General features: G+C 36.5%; 1 protein-coding gene across 1 annotated transcript; it reads left to right on the forward strand.

The window, feature by feature from the left end:
• Nucleotides 1-4,481: 4,481 nt before the first annotated feature.
• On the forward strand, nt 4,482-5,470 carry LOC149194114 (uncharacterized). The gene is made up of 2 exons (XM_089407550.1): nt 4,482-4,624; nt 4,729-5,470. Exons 1-2 carry the CDS (start codon nt 4,482-4,484, stop codon nt 5,468-5,470), a joined length of 885 nt encoding a protein of 294 aa, XP_089263676.1.
• The last annotated feature ends 11,988 nt before the right edge of the window (nt 5,471-17,458 follow it).

Consider the following 17,458-nt stretch of genomic DNA (forward strand, 5'->3'; position numbering starts at 1 on the left):
GTTAAATTAAAAAAACAGAGTATAAATTACATTCCATAAAAAACCACCCGTTAAATTAAATAAAAACACAAACCAAAGTAATCTACCTTTAAAATTTAAAGAGAGGAAAGTAAAAAATTAAAGGTTAAATTTAAAATTTAAAATAAAATATGAATTACATTCAGTCAAAAAAACAACCTGTTAAATTAAAAAAGTACAAACCAAAATAATTTGCATTTAAATTTTAAAGAGAATAAAGTAAAAAAAAAAAAAAAAATTCTTTTCAGGAAAAAGATTCGCAATTTCGCTATATCCCACAACCCTTGTTTGGCTTGGTTGATATCAAACTCAATAAAAATTATTTCTCTTTTCAGTATGGGGAGGAACAAAAATTATCTATCTCTTATCAATAATATGGGGAGGAACACGGAAGAACAAGAAAAATAGGATGTGATAGTCTGAGAACTAGGACCTGAGGAAAAGGTAGGTTTGCCTAGTGATGCAAAGCTATATGGTATGAAAATTAATTTCAAATTTAGAGAGAGCAAATAGTTGATGGAAAAGTAAAAAATTAAAAGTTTAAAATTTCAAAATAATATTTATTTTCTTTTGAAGTAAAAAATGGATAGTTTCAAAGTTAACTTTGGCTATTTAATTGTTTTTGCAGTAAAAAACACAGATTTTTAAAGTTAAAAAAGTAACCGTGTGTAATATCCCTGGTAACTGGTAATTCCAGATAATTACTATGGTAAAAACATTATGAGTGATAACTTGTTATTATTAAAAGACTTTGTTATTTTTGTTAAAAAAAAAGGGAATATAATAGACTGTTGTGCACATGTGTATTGTGGAATGCTGGCAGCCTCCAAAAGGAGGATTTTCTATTAAAATAAAATAAAAATCAGTTATGAAACTGAAAGGACAACTACCTCTCACCCAAGGAAAAGTCCTGGGGAGGAAATCTCTTGGGCTGTTGATGAACAGGCAGAGAAAGATTCCAGAGAGAGGGAGCAGAGTGTGAAAAGTGGGTTAAGTCTGGTTGTGATCAGATAACCCAGCACAGTGGTGCTTGAGTCTTGGGAGGGCTGCGGGCCTACAAGACAGCTCGGGGGGAGATCCAGTGCAGTGGATTCTCAAGGTTGGGAGGATAAGAGCTAGATTATTGCAGGTGAACTTTGCAGTAAGAGCGACAGTAGCAGATTACCAGGTATGCATCATTAGATAGATTTACTTGAGAATCAGGTAATGATAGCATGCAGGATACAGTAGTCTGGATTCTTTATTCTAAGTCAGAAAATACAGTTTATGCAAATGCAAGTGTCTGTGTTTTCTTTATTAAGTTAAGGAAATACAGATATATCTATAGGTAGTGGTATTTTATAAACAGCCGACTGTGTTATTCCTTAATGAGAAAATGATAGCCGTGGTTATATATTAGCTGATATTCTTTTACTGAGATATCAAAGACACAGTTAAATAAGCTAACATTCCTGAGGCAGAGAGTGAGTAAACAATCATAGCGGCTAACAGATTAACCCTCATTCCTATCTACTATGTACAGATTTAGATATGGAAAGATAAGTTAAAACAGAGGTGATGTATGACGCAACAAGAACCAAAATATAGAGAGCGTTTTCAAACCATCAAGATATAATTTATATCCAAGTAAATATTAACCAGTATCTATATATACACACGCTTATTAACCTTCAATGTGATATCATGTTCAACACTGAGACTTATCAAGTAATAAGAAAAGACGGTAAAGAACACTGTATTGAAGAGCCAGGTCCTTAATAAACAATGAAGCCGTATAGCTGAGTTGATAAAGAACACCTTAGGTGTAGCTGTGAAGATTTTACTCTTAAATAAATCCTAATCTAACATTAAACTGTAAATGACATGGTATGCCGAGCAAACGAGGTGATAACGCTGTACGCCGGCCTTTAACGTAAATAACTGAATAAGATGCATTTCTTAGTATCAAACTTGGAATAAAAACCCTCATGAAAATCCATTTGTACATATGCGGAAAGGGCGGGACTTGTTTCCTTTATCCCAGAGGCAAGCCGTAACCCTGAGACCGCAACAGGCAAACTATATTGTAGATGCATTTCCTATTATAAAACTTGGTTAAAATTCGTCATGCAAATCCATTGTATATAGGCGGTAAGGGCTGGACTTGCTTCCATTACTCCAGAAGCAAGTCGTAACCCTGAGACCGCAGCAGATGATCACATGATATAATATTCATGAACACCGAAACAAATAAATACAGTATCACAAGATTGGGAAAATACGCATAAATACATTAACTTCGCTCAAGGAGTCGATGAATGTCTGAACAGAACCATATATATACTGTACAGATGATTAAACAACAAAACTTAATACATAATCGACTGTGAACTATCATGATCAACAAGCAAAACCCTCGGATGGCCTGTGGCCGTAAACCGAAAACATCTAACCCTCAGGGTTCCGTGGATTACAGAATCGGTTGAGAATGCCGCCTGTAAACCACACCAGGATTTGAAAGCAGAACAATAGACCTGAGGCACATGAATACCGTGCATAAGTCTCGTTCTGGGTCATTGAAGACCGTCAACCTTTCATAACAAGCTAACCTATATGATAATGCATACAGCAGAGAATGGCTTACCCGATTGGTATGCGGGTCGACCAGAAACTCCTTCGGATAGTCGAGACCATGGAGTCCAAACCCTCCTGCACAGCACCGCCACTGTTATCAACTGTATAAATGGTGAAACAAATACATTAGGAACTGATAATAAGTCGTCAAGAGCCGACTGTAAACCTTAAACAAACTTGCCATGGTCGAAGAGGTTACCTGGGCGAGTGACAGAGCTGTATGGTGGAGGAAACTGTCGGAAGAGCTGCAGATGCATTGTGTGCAAATGAACCGAGACCGAAGAACCCGGCAAACATATATTGTCAACCAAACCCTAAAGGCAACCTGTGCCATCCGATCTGAAGGTGTGATCACCATCGTCCGTTTGGGCGGGAGTATGGCACACAAACCGAATGTACAACCCTGCGCGTGTTCACATGGCTTCACATGGCTTGCAGCCACCTGGCCATGGCACGGTAAGTTGATTTAACCTCCGTTCACCATGTGGCACCGTGACTTAATGACTACCAACCAGACGTTAAGACTAATACAAGCATGGTGCGGGTGGGTATAATATAATCCCAATGCATATCAAATAATGTACGTGGGTGTAATATAATCCCAATGCATATCAAATAATGTATAAAGACATAAAACCATAAATCATGTTTAACAAAGTTATATGCGCATACGAACCGAGTACATCATATACCATGGTAAATCCTAGGTGTTAGGTTCATAAAAAAAATTTTGTGGTATAAGTTAACGGGATCGTGACAATGTGGTATCAGAGCTGAGGTTTCAAAACTGTGGCCTCTGGAACAACAAAGATCATTTTAATGTATAGTTAGAAACAATGCAACTAATTGCTTTCCTTGTGTACAACCAGGTGAACCATACAAAGACAGTTACCTGCTAACAGTTAATAGTAAGATGGAGGAAATGCCGGGAGCGGGTGGCATGCCTCAGGGAAATGCAGAACTGTACGTACAGCTTGGTGCTGAGACCCGTAGCACCAATCTGGCGATACTGCAAACTGTTCAAGAGCTGAAAGGGGAGATGGCGCGTTTACGAGAGGACAACGCGCGATTAACAATGGAACAAGAAAGAATATTGAGAAGCTTGTCAAATAAACAAAATCCACCCTTAGCCAGTCCTAGTGTAGAACAGCAAAGGGCCACTGAGGAACGGAATTATGCACCTGAGCTTTCGGAAGAACAGGAAGACCATTCTGATAATGTGCAAGAGCAGCAGATCTCCAAGCGACAGAAAACGGAATTACAAGGAGAATTTCGAAAAATCAAACCTCCACTTTTCGATGGAGAGCAGGAAGAAGCAGCAGAAGCCTGGTTGATTAATATTAATAAATATTTCCAACTTTATGAATATGATCAAAATCTGAAGGCGCGGCTGGCTATTTTTCAGTTGCAAGGCAAAGCCACCTTGTGGTGGGAAGAGATTAAAATTGTGAAGGGAGTAAGTGAGCAAAACATAACCTGGGAGAAATTTCAGAAATATTTTAAGGAGAGGTATTTAACTGAGCGTTTTTATGATGAGAAGGCGCGGGAATTCCATGACCTACGGCTAGGACAGCAGTCCATGGACGAATTCATAAATCGCTTCACTTCTCTGCTTCGATATGTGCCATACATAAAAGAGGAGAAGGCCAAGGTGCAGAGATTCGTAAGTAGCTTACCGGCTTATATAAGGGAACAGATTGAGTTTGACAATCCCCGAACTATGGATGAGGCAATTCGGAAGGCTAGAATTTGCTACCAGTAGAACAAACAAAAGGGAGAAATTCCAAACAGGAAATGGAATGAAAGAAAAGGTAGCAGAATTGCTGGAAACAACAAAAGTAGCCGCAGAAATGTTGGTAAAGGAGCTGGAAAGGGACAGTTTAACAAAAGCACAAACAAGGGTACCTTCCGGCCTAAGCCAAGTGAGAGCAGGATCAGTGAACCACCTGCTAGATCAGAGGTTGAGGGAACTAGACCTCCAGTTCAGTGCTGGGTATGTGAAGGACCACACTACGCTAGGAATTGTCCACAGCGTAAAAGAACTGATCAAATATCTCAAGTGCACGAAGCTTCAACTGTTGGGGACGTGGCGCGCAGCGTACCAAGGATCAATGCAGCATTAGAGGACCGGCAGGCGGAATATCAACCTTCCATGGTGGAATTCGAAGGTAAGATTTCAAACCTTTCTGTAGCTGTACTTATTGATCCAGGGGCTACTTTAAGTTACGTTAGTCCAAAAGTAGTGGAACACTGTAAGCTACCATCAGAAAAGTTTAAAAACCCATGGTTGGTCCAGTTAGCTACGGGAGCCAAAAGGCGGGTTTTAGCTAAAGTTAATAACTGTTCTTTTAGTATAGCTGGACAGCCCGTAAAGGCAGATCTGAATGTACTTCCGTTAGGCTCCTATGACATTCTTATTGGTATGGACTGGCTGGAGAAGCACTGGTCGTTGGTGAATTGTAAAACCAAGACCATATACTACAAAGATGATTTGGAACAGCAACAGGAGTTGCAGGGAATTAAACGTCCTGTTCAGATTCGACCTATAACTGCAACACAGCTAGCTAAGTGTATTAGAAAGAAATGTCAAATCTATGCCATACAGGTTGGCTATGCGAATCAGAAAGATAAGATGTCTGCATTAGATGATATTCCGGTGGTACAGGAATTTACAGATGTCTTTCCTGAAGAGGTACCGGGTTTGCCACCAAGAAGGGATATAGACTTTACTATAGAGCTAATACCAGGGGCAGCACCGGTATCGCAGGCACCATACCAGATGAGCATACCAGAGTTAACAGAGGTGAAAATGCAGCTCCAAGAGCTGTTGGAGAAATAGTACATTCGACCCAGTGTGTCACCCTGGACAGCTCCCGTATTGTTCGTGAAGAAGAAGGATGGGACCCTTCGCATGTGCATAGATTACCGGCAGCTGAATAAGCTCACGGTCAAAAACAAGTACCCTCTACCCAGAATAGATGAACTCTTCGATCAAGTGAAAGGGGCAAAAGTGTTTTCCAAAATTGATCTACGATCTAGTTATCATCAAAGCAGGATTAAGGATGAGGACCTTGCCAAAACTGCTTTCCGAACACGCTATGGGCACTACGAATTTGTAGTGCTACCTTTTGGTTTGACCAATGCACCTGCTACTTTTATGTTCATGATGAATAACATGTTTCACAGGTTTTTGGACAAGTTTGTACTGATATTCATTGACGACATATTGATATATTCTCATTCCCAACAGGAACATGAGGAGCACCTTAGGTTGGTGTTACAAACTCTTCGGGAACATAAGCTATATGCTAAATTTAGCAAATGCGATTTCTTCAAAGAGGAAATTCAATATTTGGGCCACGTGATTACGAAAGAGGGAATTGCAGTTGACTCCGAGAAGATAAAATCTATTATGGAATGGCCTATACCCAAAGACGTTGCTGATATTAGATCCTTTATGGGGCTAGCTGGCTATTACCGGAGGTTTGTGGAAGGCTTTTCTAGGATAGCCTATCCTATCACCTCATTGCAAAAGAAAGGGAAGGTATTCAGATGGACAGCAGAGTGTCAACAGAGTTTTGACCGCTTGAAACATCTCCTCACCACTGCACCCATCCTGAGGATTGTTGATCCTAATAAAGATTACGTGGTGTGCACCGATGCAAGCAAGGAGGGCGTGGGAGGAGTACTAATGCAGGAAGGAAAAGTAATAGGATATGAATCAAGGAAACTAAAAGAGCATGAGAAAAGATACTCTGCTTATGATTTAGAGTTAACTGGTGTGATTCATGCACTAAAGATGTGGCGACATTACCTTCTTGGAAAGAAATTTCTGTTCTTAACAGATCATCACAGCTTGACGCATTATTTCAGCCAACCTACCTTGAATGCGAGGCAAGGCCGTTGGGCAGATTTCCTAAGTGGGTTTGACTTTGAAATAAAGCATTTAAAGGTCAAGGAAAATCGGGTGGCAGACGCCTTAAGTCGAAAGGTTCATTGCTTGTGTGAACTCTCAATCAGCAGGTGGCAGAGTTCGCTGGTTGAACAAATAAAAACAGCAGCCAGTGACAACTCTGAATATCAGCATTTAAAACAGCAGGTACAACAATCTGATAAAGAGAAGTTACAGCAAGGGTACGCATTGGATAGTGCTGGATTGCTGTACTTTAATAAAAAAATGTATGTACCTGATTCAAATGACCTTAAGAAGCTGATTTTGGATGAGTTCCACATCAGTCACTACACTGGTCACCCAGGATACCAAAAGATGGTCACGGCACTCAAAAAAGAGTATTACTGGCCTGGGATGAAGAAGCAAGTAGTGGAATACTTGGCAAGGTGTTTGGAATGCCAGCAAATTAAGGCTGAACATCAACACCCAGCGGGACTATTGTAGCCTTTGCCTATTCCAGAATGGAAATGGGAAACCATTTCCATGGATTTTATAACCGGGTTACCACGAACAAAGAAGGGCAATGATTCTATTATGGTCGTAGTTGATAAATTGAGTAAAGCAGCGCACTTCATACCAGTGCAGTCTACTTACAAGGCGGTACAAATCGCACATCTATTTATGCAAAATGTGTTCCGTTTGCATGGAATGCCAAAGGTAATCATATCAGACCGTGATGTGAAATTCACTTCCACCTTTTGGAGGACATTGTTTGCCGAGTTGGGCACTCGGCTGAATTTTAGCACGACCTATCACCCACAGACCGATGGCCAAACTGAGCGAGTCAATCAGGTATTGGAAGACATGTTGAGAGCAAATGTAATGCTAAAGCCTGGTCAATGGGAAGAATATTTTCATTTGGTCGAATTCGCCTACAATAATGGGTACCATACTTCAACCCAGCTAAGTCCTTTTGAGGTCCTGTATGGGCGAAAGTGCCGCACACCCGCAAGTTGGAGTGGACTGGAGGATAAGCTGAGTTTGGGTCCAGAAATGTTAAAAGACATGGAGGATATGGTGAAGAGAGTGCGAGCAAATTTAAAAGCTGCACAAGACAGACAGAAAAGTTTCGCAGACAGGAAAAGAAGATTCGCAGAGTACAATGTTGGTGACCATGTGTTTGTAAGGATTCAAACCCAAAGGAGCACCCTACAGTGGAGTGGATGTGCCAAGCTGGCTCCTCGATACTTTGGACCATTTCAGATTTTAGCCAGAGTGGGGCCTGTGGCCTACCAGCTTGCGTTGCCCAGTCATATTAAGATTCATAATGTGTTCCATGTTTCTGTCCTAAAGAAATATGTGTATGACCCTAAACATGTTATTCAATGGCAAGATGTGCGGGTAAGAATTGATCCGGTTGTTTTAATTGTGCAGCTATATTCAATAGAAAATTGAATTATGTGCTGGTTGTTGCAGGTCGAACCGGAAGGCGAGGTCCTGGTCGAACCACAGAGCATTCTTGACCGGAGAGAAGTGCGGCTGCGGAAACGGGTTATTACCCAAATTAAGGTGCTGTGGCAGCACTATGGTCCGGAGGAGGCTACGTGGGAAGACGAGGAACCTTTCAGGAAGGCCTACCCCCATTTATTTAATGAGAATGGACATCGGGACGATGTCCAATTCCAGGGGGGGAAGATGTAATATCCCTGGTAACTGGTAATTCCAGTTAATTACTGTGGTAAAAACATTATGAGTGATAACTTGTTATTATTAAAAGACTTTGTTATTTTTGTTAAAAAAAAAGGGAATATAATAGACTGTTGTGCACATGTGTATTGTGGAATGTTGGCAGCCTCCAAAAGGAGGATTTTCTATTAAAAGAAAATAAAAATCAGTTATGAAACTGAAAGGACAACTACCTCTCACCCAAGGAAAAGTCCTGGGGAGGAAATCTCTTGGGCTGTTGATGAACAGGCAGAGAAAGATTCCAGAGAGAGGGAGCAGAGTGTGAAAAGTGGGTTAAGTCTGGTTGTGATCAGATAACCCAGCACAGTGGTGCTTGAGTCTTGGGAAGGCTGCGAGCCTACAAGATAGCTCGGAGGGGAGATCCAGTGCAGTGGATTCTCAAGGTTGGGAGGTTAAGAGCTAGATTATTGCAGGTGAACCTTACAGTAAGAGCGACAGTAGCAGATTACCAGGTATGCATCATTAGATAGATTTACTTGAGAATCAGGTAATGATAACATGCAGGATACAGTGGTCTGGATTCTTTATTTAAAGTCAGAAAATACAGTTTATGCAAATGCAGGTGTCTGTGTTTTTCTTTTATTAAGTTAAGGGAATACAGATATATCTATAGGTAGTGGTATTTTATAAACAACCGTCTGTGTTATTCCTTAATGAGAAAATGATAGCCGTGGTTATATATTAGCTGATATTCTTTTACTGAGATATCAAAGACACAGTTAAATAAGCTAACATTCCTGAGGCAGAGAGTGAGTAAACAATCATAGCGGCTAACAGATTAACCCTCATTCCTATCTACTATGTACAGATTTAGATATGGAAAGATAAGTTAAAACAGAGGTGATGTATGACACAACAAGAACCAAAATATAGAGAGCGTTTTCAAACCATCAAGATATAATTTATATTCAAGTAAATATTAACCAGTATCTATATATACAAACGCTTATTAACCTGCAACGTGATATCATGTTCAACACTGAGACTTATCAGGTAATAAGAAAAGACGGTAAAGAACACTGTATTGAAGAGCCAGGTCCTTAATAAACAATGAAGCCGTATAGCTGAGTTGATAAAGAACACCTTAGGTGTAGCTGTGAAGATTTTACTCTTAAATAAATCCTAATCTAACATTAAACTGTAAATGACATGGTATGCCGAGCAAACGAGGTGATAACGCTGTACGCCGGCCTTTAACGTAAATAACTGAATAAGATGCATTTCTTAGTATCAAACATGGAATAAAAACCCTCATGCAAATCCATTTGTACATATGCGGAAAGGGCGGGACTTGTTTCCTTTATCCCAGAGGCAAGCCGTAACCCTGAGACCGCAACAGGCAAACTATATTGTAGATGCATTTCCTATTATAAAACTTGGTTAAAATTCGTCATGCAAATCCATTGTATATAGGCGGTAAGGGCTGGACTTGCTTCCATTACTCCAGAAGCAAGCCGTAACCCTGAGACCGCAACAGATGATCACATTGTATAATATTCATGAACACTGAAACAAATAAATACAGTATCACAAGACTGGGAAAATACGCATAAATACATTAACTTCGCTCAAGGAGTCGATGAAATGTCTGAACATAACCATATATATACTGTACATATGATTAAACAACAAAACTTAATACATAATCGACTGTGAACTATCATGATCAACAAGCAAAACCCTCGGATGGCCTGGGGCCGTAAACCGGAAACATCTAACCCTCAGGGTTCCATGGATTACAGAATCGGTTGAGAATGCCGCCTGTAAACCACACCAGGATTTGAAAGCAGAACAATAGACCTGAGGCACATGAATACCGTGCATAAGTCTCGTTCTGGTCATTGAAGACTGCCAACCTTTCATAACAGCTAACCTATATGATAATGCATACAGTAGAGAATGCCTTACCCGATTGGTATGCGGGTCGACCAGAAACTCCTTCGGATAGTCGAGACCATGGAATCCAAACCCTCCTGCACAGCACCGCCATTGTTATCAACTGTATAAATGGTGAAACAAATACATTAGGAACTGATAATAAGTCATCAAGAGCCGACTGTAAACCTTAAACAAACTTGCCATGGTCGAAGATGGTCGAAGTGGTTACCTGGGCGAGTGACAGAGCTGTATGGTGGAGGAAACTGTCGCAAGAGCTGCGGATGCATTGTGTGCAAATGAACCGAGACCGAAGAACCCGGTAAACATATATTGTCAACCAAACCCTAAAGGCAACCTGTGCCATCCGATCTGAAGGGGTGATCACCATCGTCCGTTTGGGCGGGAGTATGGCACACAAACTGAATGTACAACCCTGCGCGTGTTCACATGGCTTCACATGGCTTGCAGCCACCTGGCCACGGCACGGTAAGTTGGTTTAACCTCCGTTCACCATGTGGCACCGTGACTTAATGACTACCAACCAGATGTTAAGACTAATACAAGCATGGTGCGTGTGGGTATAATATAATCCCAATGCATATCAAATAATGTACGTGGGTGTAATATAATCCCAATGCATATCAAATAATGTGTAAAGACATAAAACCATAAATCATGTTTTACAAAGTTATATGCGCATACGAACCGAGTACATCATATACCATGGTAAATCCTAGGTGTTAGGTTCATAAAAAAAAATTTATGGTTTAAGTTAACGGGATCGTGACACCGTGAAATTTAAAAACTTAATGTCTAAATTGCCTTCTTCACAGCCAAGAGAATATTTACAAAATTAATGCTTAAATATGAAATGTCAATCTTTATCTCAGTGACGCAATCTTTGAGGATAAATTGTTAGATAAGAAAAAAATTATATTAAAATTCATATGGCTTAACAACATTTTTCACTAATAAAAGAACCTTTTTAACTAATAAATAAAATCATATAAATTAACAACCCTCATCATTAAAGTTGTATGGATTAATAATCATCCTCACTAGTAATTAAAAAATAATTAATTTATATGTTTTTCTAAATACTTTTAGGTTGGAAAATTTAAATGATAAATATATAAATAAAATATTTATTTCAAAGTTTAAGATAAACTATTATTTTTAGTGTTTCTAAGAGCCTTGCAAAACTCTAGGAGTATCAAAAATTTATCTACTAAATCACTCAGGGTTTTTTTAAGTACAACCCATTAGTTATTGGATTAAAACAATGAGGGAAATCATAAGGAAACACACATCGGGTTTCCCAATAATATTTTGATCTGTAAAAATATATATTAATATATGTATCTATAAATTCACTAATTATAATGAATTTATTATTAGATATTTCTAGATATTGTACTTTATATTAATCCTCACAAAACTGCTTCCCTTATTTAATGTAACCTTTGACTTCTTTGACCAAAATGTCTTATACGATATGTGCCCCTTAACCAAAAACCATTATGAATGTCAAAACACTAATATGACGATAACCGCTAATTTACTGTGATTACTCATACTCTTATATAATCATAAACCCTTCCATAATGCAACCTCTAAAAACTATTACCATGAATTCTAGAAACTATGACCCCTAGTACACATTAACTCTACCATTAAAACCATATCTTTTATTCACTTAAAATGTCATAACATAGTGATCAATTTGAATGAAGTGTAACTCCAAATTAAATCCCATAAGAAAGGAATATGATAGATATTGTGTATCATTGAGATAATATTTTGATTATTGACCCAAAAATAACTTTTTGTGAGTCAACATATGGTAATGATCTTGAGGAGTACTCGCATTTCACCCATTAGATCATACAATGATAATGTATATTTTGTAGATGCTGTAAGGTCTTAATGTTGGTGTCTGAACTTCATTTTAACTATTATTCCTTCCATCAATTAATATTAGTCAAGTGTATATATATGTTTTTTTTATATTTAGTTATATGTATTTCAAAATTATAAAATTCGTAAATTTCTAAATTGTGTATTTCTATATGTTTTTTTCCTATTTCCCCTGTTCAATGAAATGTGAATAATAAATATGCTTTATTCGATTCATATATATGAGAGAGTCATTTTTCATGAATAAGGGGAGTCTCTAACATTATAATCACTATTCTACAATAAATTGGTCAAATGATCATGATGGGAAAAATTAACAACTAGGAAAAACACATTGGTGACATGCTGAATATCAACCGGTATGAATGTGAAAATTCTAATAAGTCTATTTGGTTCCCCTCTTTACTAATTTCGGTAGACATGAAACAAACTTCACTAGTTAGTTCTCCATAAATCTTTAAAAATCTTCCAAAAGATGGAGAGTACCTCAACACATAACAAAAAATGAATCCTCCCTCATTCCATGTTCAATTGTCCATACAAATAATTGAAGTTTGGCATGTCAACTCTTTAGATATAGACCCGCAAGAGATTCCGTATCAGCCCACAATTGACAAAATATATATAGGATCAGTTAATAATCTAATATAATATTCCCGATTCCACCATAAGCTCGAGAAGAACAAGGGGATATACTTTTACTCTTAGAGATGCGAAAAAGAAGAAGGAAGGGAAGCATAATTATACACAACCATTTCAATTTGACCTCTTAGAACTTGTCACATAATCTCATAAGAATATTGCAAGCAAAGACTCACGGAGTTGGAAACCAACAGGGATGTAAACATATACAATAAATGGAAATGGAATATTTCCACGTATTCAAATAGAAGACAGATAACAACAATAGAATCTACACTCCATTGCATGAAAAGTTTTTGAGGATATCATATAAAAGGCAGAAAAGAAAAGAAGCATAGAAAATTAGAACAATTTCTAGAATAATGTATTGGGGCCTTTGAAGGTTTCATCGACTCTATGTTTTCATTGCTTCCATAATATTAAGACGAGTGGTCATTATTAGAGTGCAACTCCCAGTTTCCATATTTTCCATAATATAAACACAAATAGGCATTATAAAATGTGATATTGTTCCTTTAGAAAATATAACAGATTGGACCATTAATACCATACGAATTTTGATGGTTTCCATAATATAAACACAAGTGAGCATTATCGAATGTGATAGGTTATTTGTTTTTCAAAAATTACAACAAATTGGACCATTAGTACCATACATACCGGAGTGCTTCTATTCTGCTCTCACACGTGCCCGAGTGTAATATGCTGCTTTTGTAAGAGAATATAACAAACTTGACTAGGCTTTTGTTAGAGAATATGCCTTTTCCAAGGAATATAATGCATCGAGCATTGTCTAAGTGGAATATGTGGCTTCTTGTCAGAGAATATGTGACATCTTGTTAGAGATTATAACAAACTGCATGTGCCCACTAGACAAAAATTCATTTCAATGTTGGTGGAAATTACTTGGCATAAACTCTTATGAATGTTGGATGAACCCCAAGCGCCTACTACTCGCATTACCTGTCACACACTCACCCAATATTGGCGTGTGAGTTTAAATTCGCTTCAACGCTTGAATAACTCCAAAGTTGCGGCTATGATTCCTATGCCTTCCTAGTGGAGAAAGAATGTTAAAAGAATGTTGCTAGAATGTGTGATATAATTAATTCATAATTATCTAATTGTAAAAATGAAAATTTCATTTTCCAATAAAATTAAAAAAATAGTTAAATTTAAAATTACAAAAATATAAATTAAAAATAAATAAAATTAAAAAAAAAATGAATTGTTTTCGTTAACGTGCACAGAAAATGGACAAAGTCAACTTTTAAATTCAAAATAGGAATCTCTATATAACATTTTCAGGAACATTGTCTACGCAACTTCTAGTAATGACAATGCATTCATAAAATTATGAATAAGCAGTTTAATTATAATTAGTTTTTTTTTATTATATAGTAAAATTGATAAAATACAATTTAAAGATGGGTTTTTTATTGAAAAAACAAGTATTAGAATTCATATGGATTAATAATATTTTTCTCCAATAAATAAAAATTTCATATAGATAAATGGTTTTTTTGTTAATAATAAAAAAATAAATAATTTATATTTTTTCAAAATATTTTTAAATTAGAAAAATTTGAATGATACCTATTTTTTTCAATATTTTTAAGAGTATTCTAAAATTCTAGCTTTTTGAAAAACTCTAATTACTAAATATTTGAGGGATTGTTTAGCTAAAATTTAGTAGTTGTGAGATTACAACAATGAGGGAAAATATATGGAAGCATCCACTAAGTTTCCCAATAATATTTTGATTTTAAAATACATATATTAATATATGTATCTTTGAGTTCACTAATTCTAATAAATTTATTATTATATATTCCTATTTATTGCACTATATATTAACTCCCCCTAATTGTTTCCCTTCTTTAATGTAACCTTTGACCAGTATGACCACTATAATATCTAATAGAACATGTTTCACTTAACCAAAAAGTCATTTTGAATGGTAAAAAACTAATATGTCCCATAACACATATAACCCCTAATTTAGGGTGATCACTAGTACTCTTAGAGAATTAGAAACCCTTCCACAGTGCAACCTCTAACCACTATTACCATTAATGAAAAACGACATTGAATACTTTATAATCCTTAACATACTAACTCTAAAATTAGGTAAACCATTGTTCACTATGATATTTAAAACAACGAATTCTAGAAACTATATCCATTGTGTAACCCCTAATTTAGGGTGATCACTATTACTCTTAGAGAATTAGAAATCCTTCCAAAATGAAACCTATAACCACTATTACCATTAATGAAAAATTACATTGATTACTTTATAATCCTTAATATACTAACTCTAAAATAAGGAAAAACCATTGTGCACTATGATCTTTAACACAACGAATTCTAGAAACTATGTCCCCTAGTGCAGTGTCACGATAAAGATATTGTAACTCCTAAAAAATCACACCGCACATAAAATTTAATACTTAGCACATTAACTATAACTTGTATATACCCAAACAGGCTTAACATAGTGAAGATAACAATGAATCAAGTGTAGCTCCTTCAAATTAAATTCTATGTGAAGGGAGTATAAAAAATCTTAACTATTTTGTGGATAATATTTTGACTATTGACATTAACCAAAAGGATATTTTATGGGAGTCAATCTATGGTAATGATATTTATGAGTATTCATATATGCCCCATTAGATGATATATATTTTGTAGATCACTTGAGGTCTTAGTGTTGGTGTATCAAGCCCATTTCATCTACTATGCTTATGCTTTCAAAACCTTAATTTTACCTATGTTCCTTATCTTAATTTGATTTTTTGGTTTCCTTTCTACTAGTAACTAATGGTAATTATCTACTACACTACAAGTATATAACAATTTTTTTGGAATATTTTAGTAAAATATAAAATATTGTAAAATATTGGTGCATATTTTAATGAATTGTAAAATCTTGTAAAATATTAGTGAATCATTCACTTAATTATAAAATCTTGTAAATTATTGATGAATCCCTCATTTAATCTTTACATCAAGTTATTTTTCCTTCTTATGCATTGATTCTGTAATAGAAAAACAATTATCCAATTACCTTGCTTCAAATAAAACAACATCGTTAGGATTTAGTGGCTCATCACCATCTATATGTTTTTTCAACTTCTTGGTGTGTAACTATTATAGTAACTATTGTGTTTTCTTCTTCAATCAAAACTCTAACAATTGTTCATCAATACACAATATTTTGAAATTACACAAAATTCCCAATGGGATTGACTAAAAGGCAAAATGTCTAATGAAAGTTAATTTCGTATATGATAAAAAAAATCAATTAACACAAAGTCATTATAAAGCCACAATTTTCAAGTTCAAAAATATAGCCCACAAAGAAAAATGTTCATTACTTAGTATAACATGTTACAATATAAGTATCATCAAAGGATTTCAACTTCAAAAATGATAATACACTAAACAGTCTCTCATCCTCCACTATTTAGATGTATTTCTCCTTTAGCCTTTCTCTCAAATGTATAATTTCATTAAATGAATGTTGTTCCAATGAAAATAGATCCCCTACAATGAACACATATGAAGCTATAGGATAGGTCATTATTCCATACAAGATAAATTGTGGATTCTCTAAAAAGCAAAGAAGCTCAGGTCATGGATGAAAGTGAACCAGAAATTAATTTATTTTCCTTAAACTATTAGATATATAAAAAAATATTGATAATTACACAAAATATGTGGAATAATCAAAGAATAAACAAAGCCATAATGATTCCAAATATCCTATGTTTCTCAAGTAAAAATTAAAAAAAAAATAATCATAAGGCTTCGTATTCAAGAAAAACCATTCACTTTAACCCAACACTTTTAAAATCAATGATATTTAGATGAAGCTAGTCATTCCCAAAAAAATTCTTCATTAAGCAATAAAACTAGAACTATAAGTGTTTAAGGGACTAAGAAAAGTTAAAAAAAAAATTGTCTTGATAAATGCTTCAAATTCTTGGCCAATATATCAGATTTAAACGTAAAAGAAATTTCATGTACTTGAATGACTATATTTCTGCATAGAGGAAATATTCCTAAATGAATTACTTATCATTTAATAGTGCGATATTATGTATGTGAAGAGTTTTGTTTTGGATTCATAAGATTGTAGCTTTCATTTCCAACAATGGAGAAGAGAGTGCCAATTTAATATTTGAATTTAAGAAAGGAACCTTAAATTAACTTTCATATCTTCCCATCAACCTCCACCATCTAATCATCAACTTGCACCTGCACCTCCTCTCGCCCAACTCAAATTTCTCCAACTCCACTTCCTCCACCACCTTCTCCTCCTCCTCTTCTTCAACCACCTCCTCCAACTCCACCTCCACCACAACCTCCTTAACCACCACCTCCAAATCTACCTCCACCACCTCAATCTCCACCCCATCCTCCTCCTCCACCCCCTCCTCCTCCTCCTTATCCTCCTTCAAATCCACCTCCACCTCCTCTACCACCTTTTCCTCTGCCTACACCTCCTCCTCAACTTCCACCGACTCCGCTTCCTCCACCACCACCACCAACACCTCCTCCTCCTCCTCTACCTCTTCCTCCTCATTCACCACCAACTCCACCTCACCCACCACCTCCTCCTACTCCTACTCTTTATCCTCCACCTCATGCTCCTCCTCCACCTCCAACTTGTCCACCTCAACTCCTCCTTCTCCTCCGCTTCCTCCTCCTCCAACTCATACTCCAGCTCCACCTTCAACTCCT

Source organism: Pinus tabuliformis, chromosome 2_2, assembly GCF_031772625.1.
Source record: "Pinus tabuliformis cultivar Carrire ecotype Pingquan chromosome 2_2, CPIR1, whole genome shotgun sequence".
NCBI lineage: Eukaryota > Viridiplantae > Streptophyta > Pinopsida > Pinales > Pinaceae > Pinus > Pinus tabuliformis.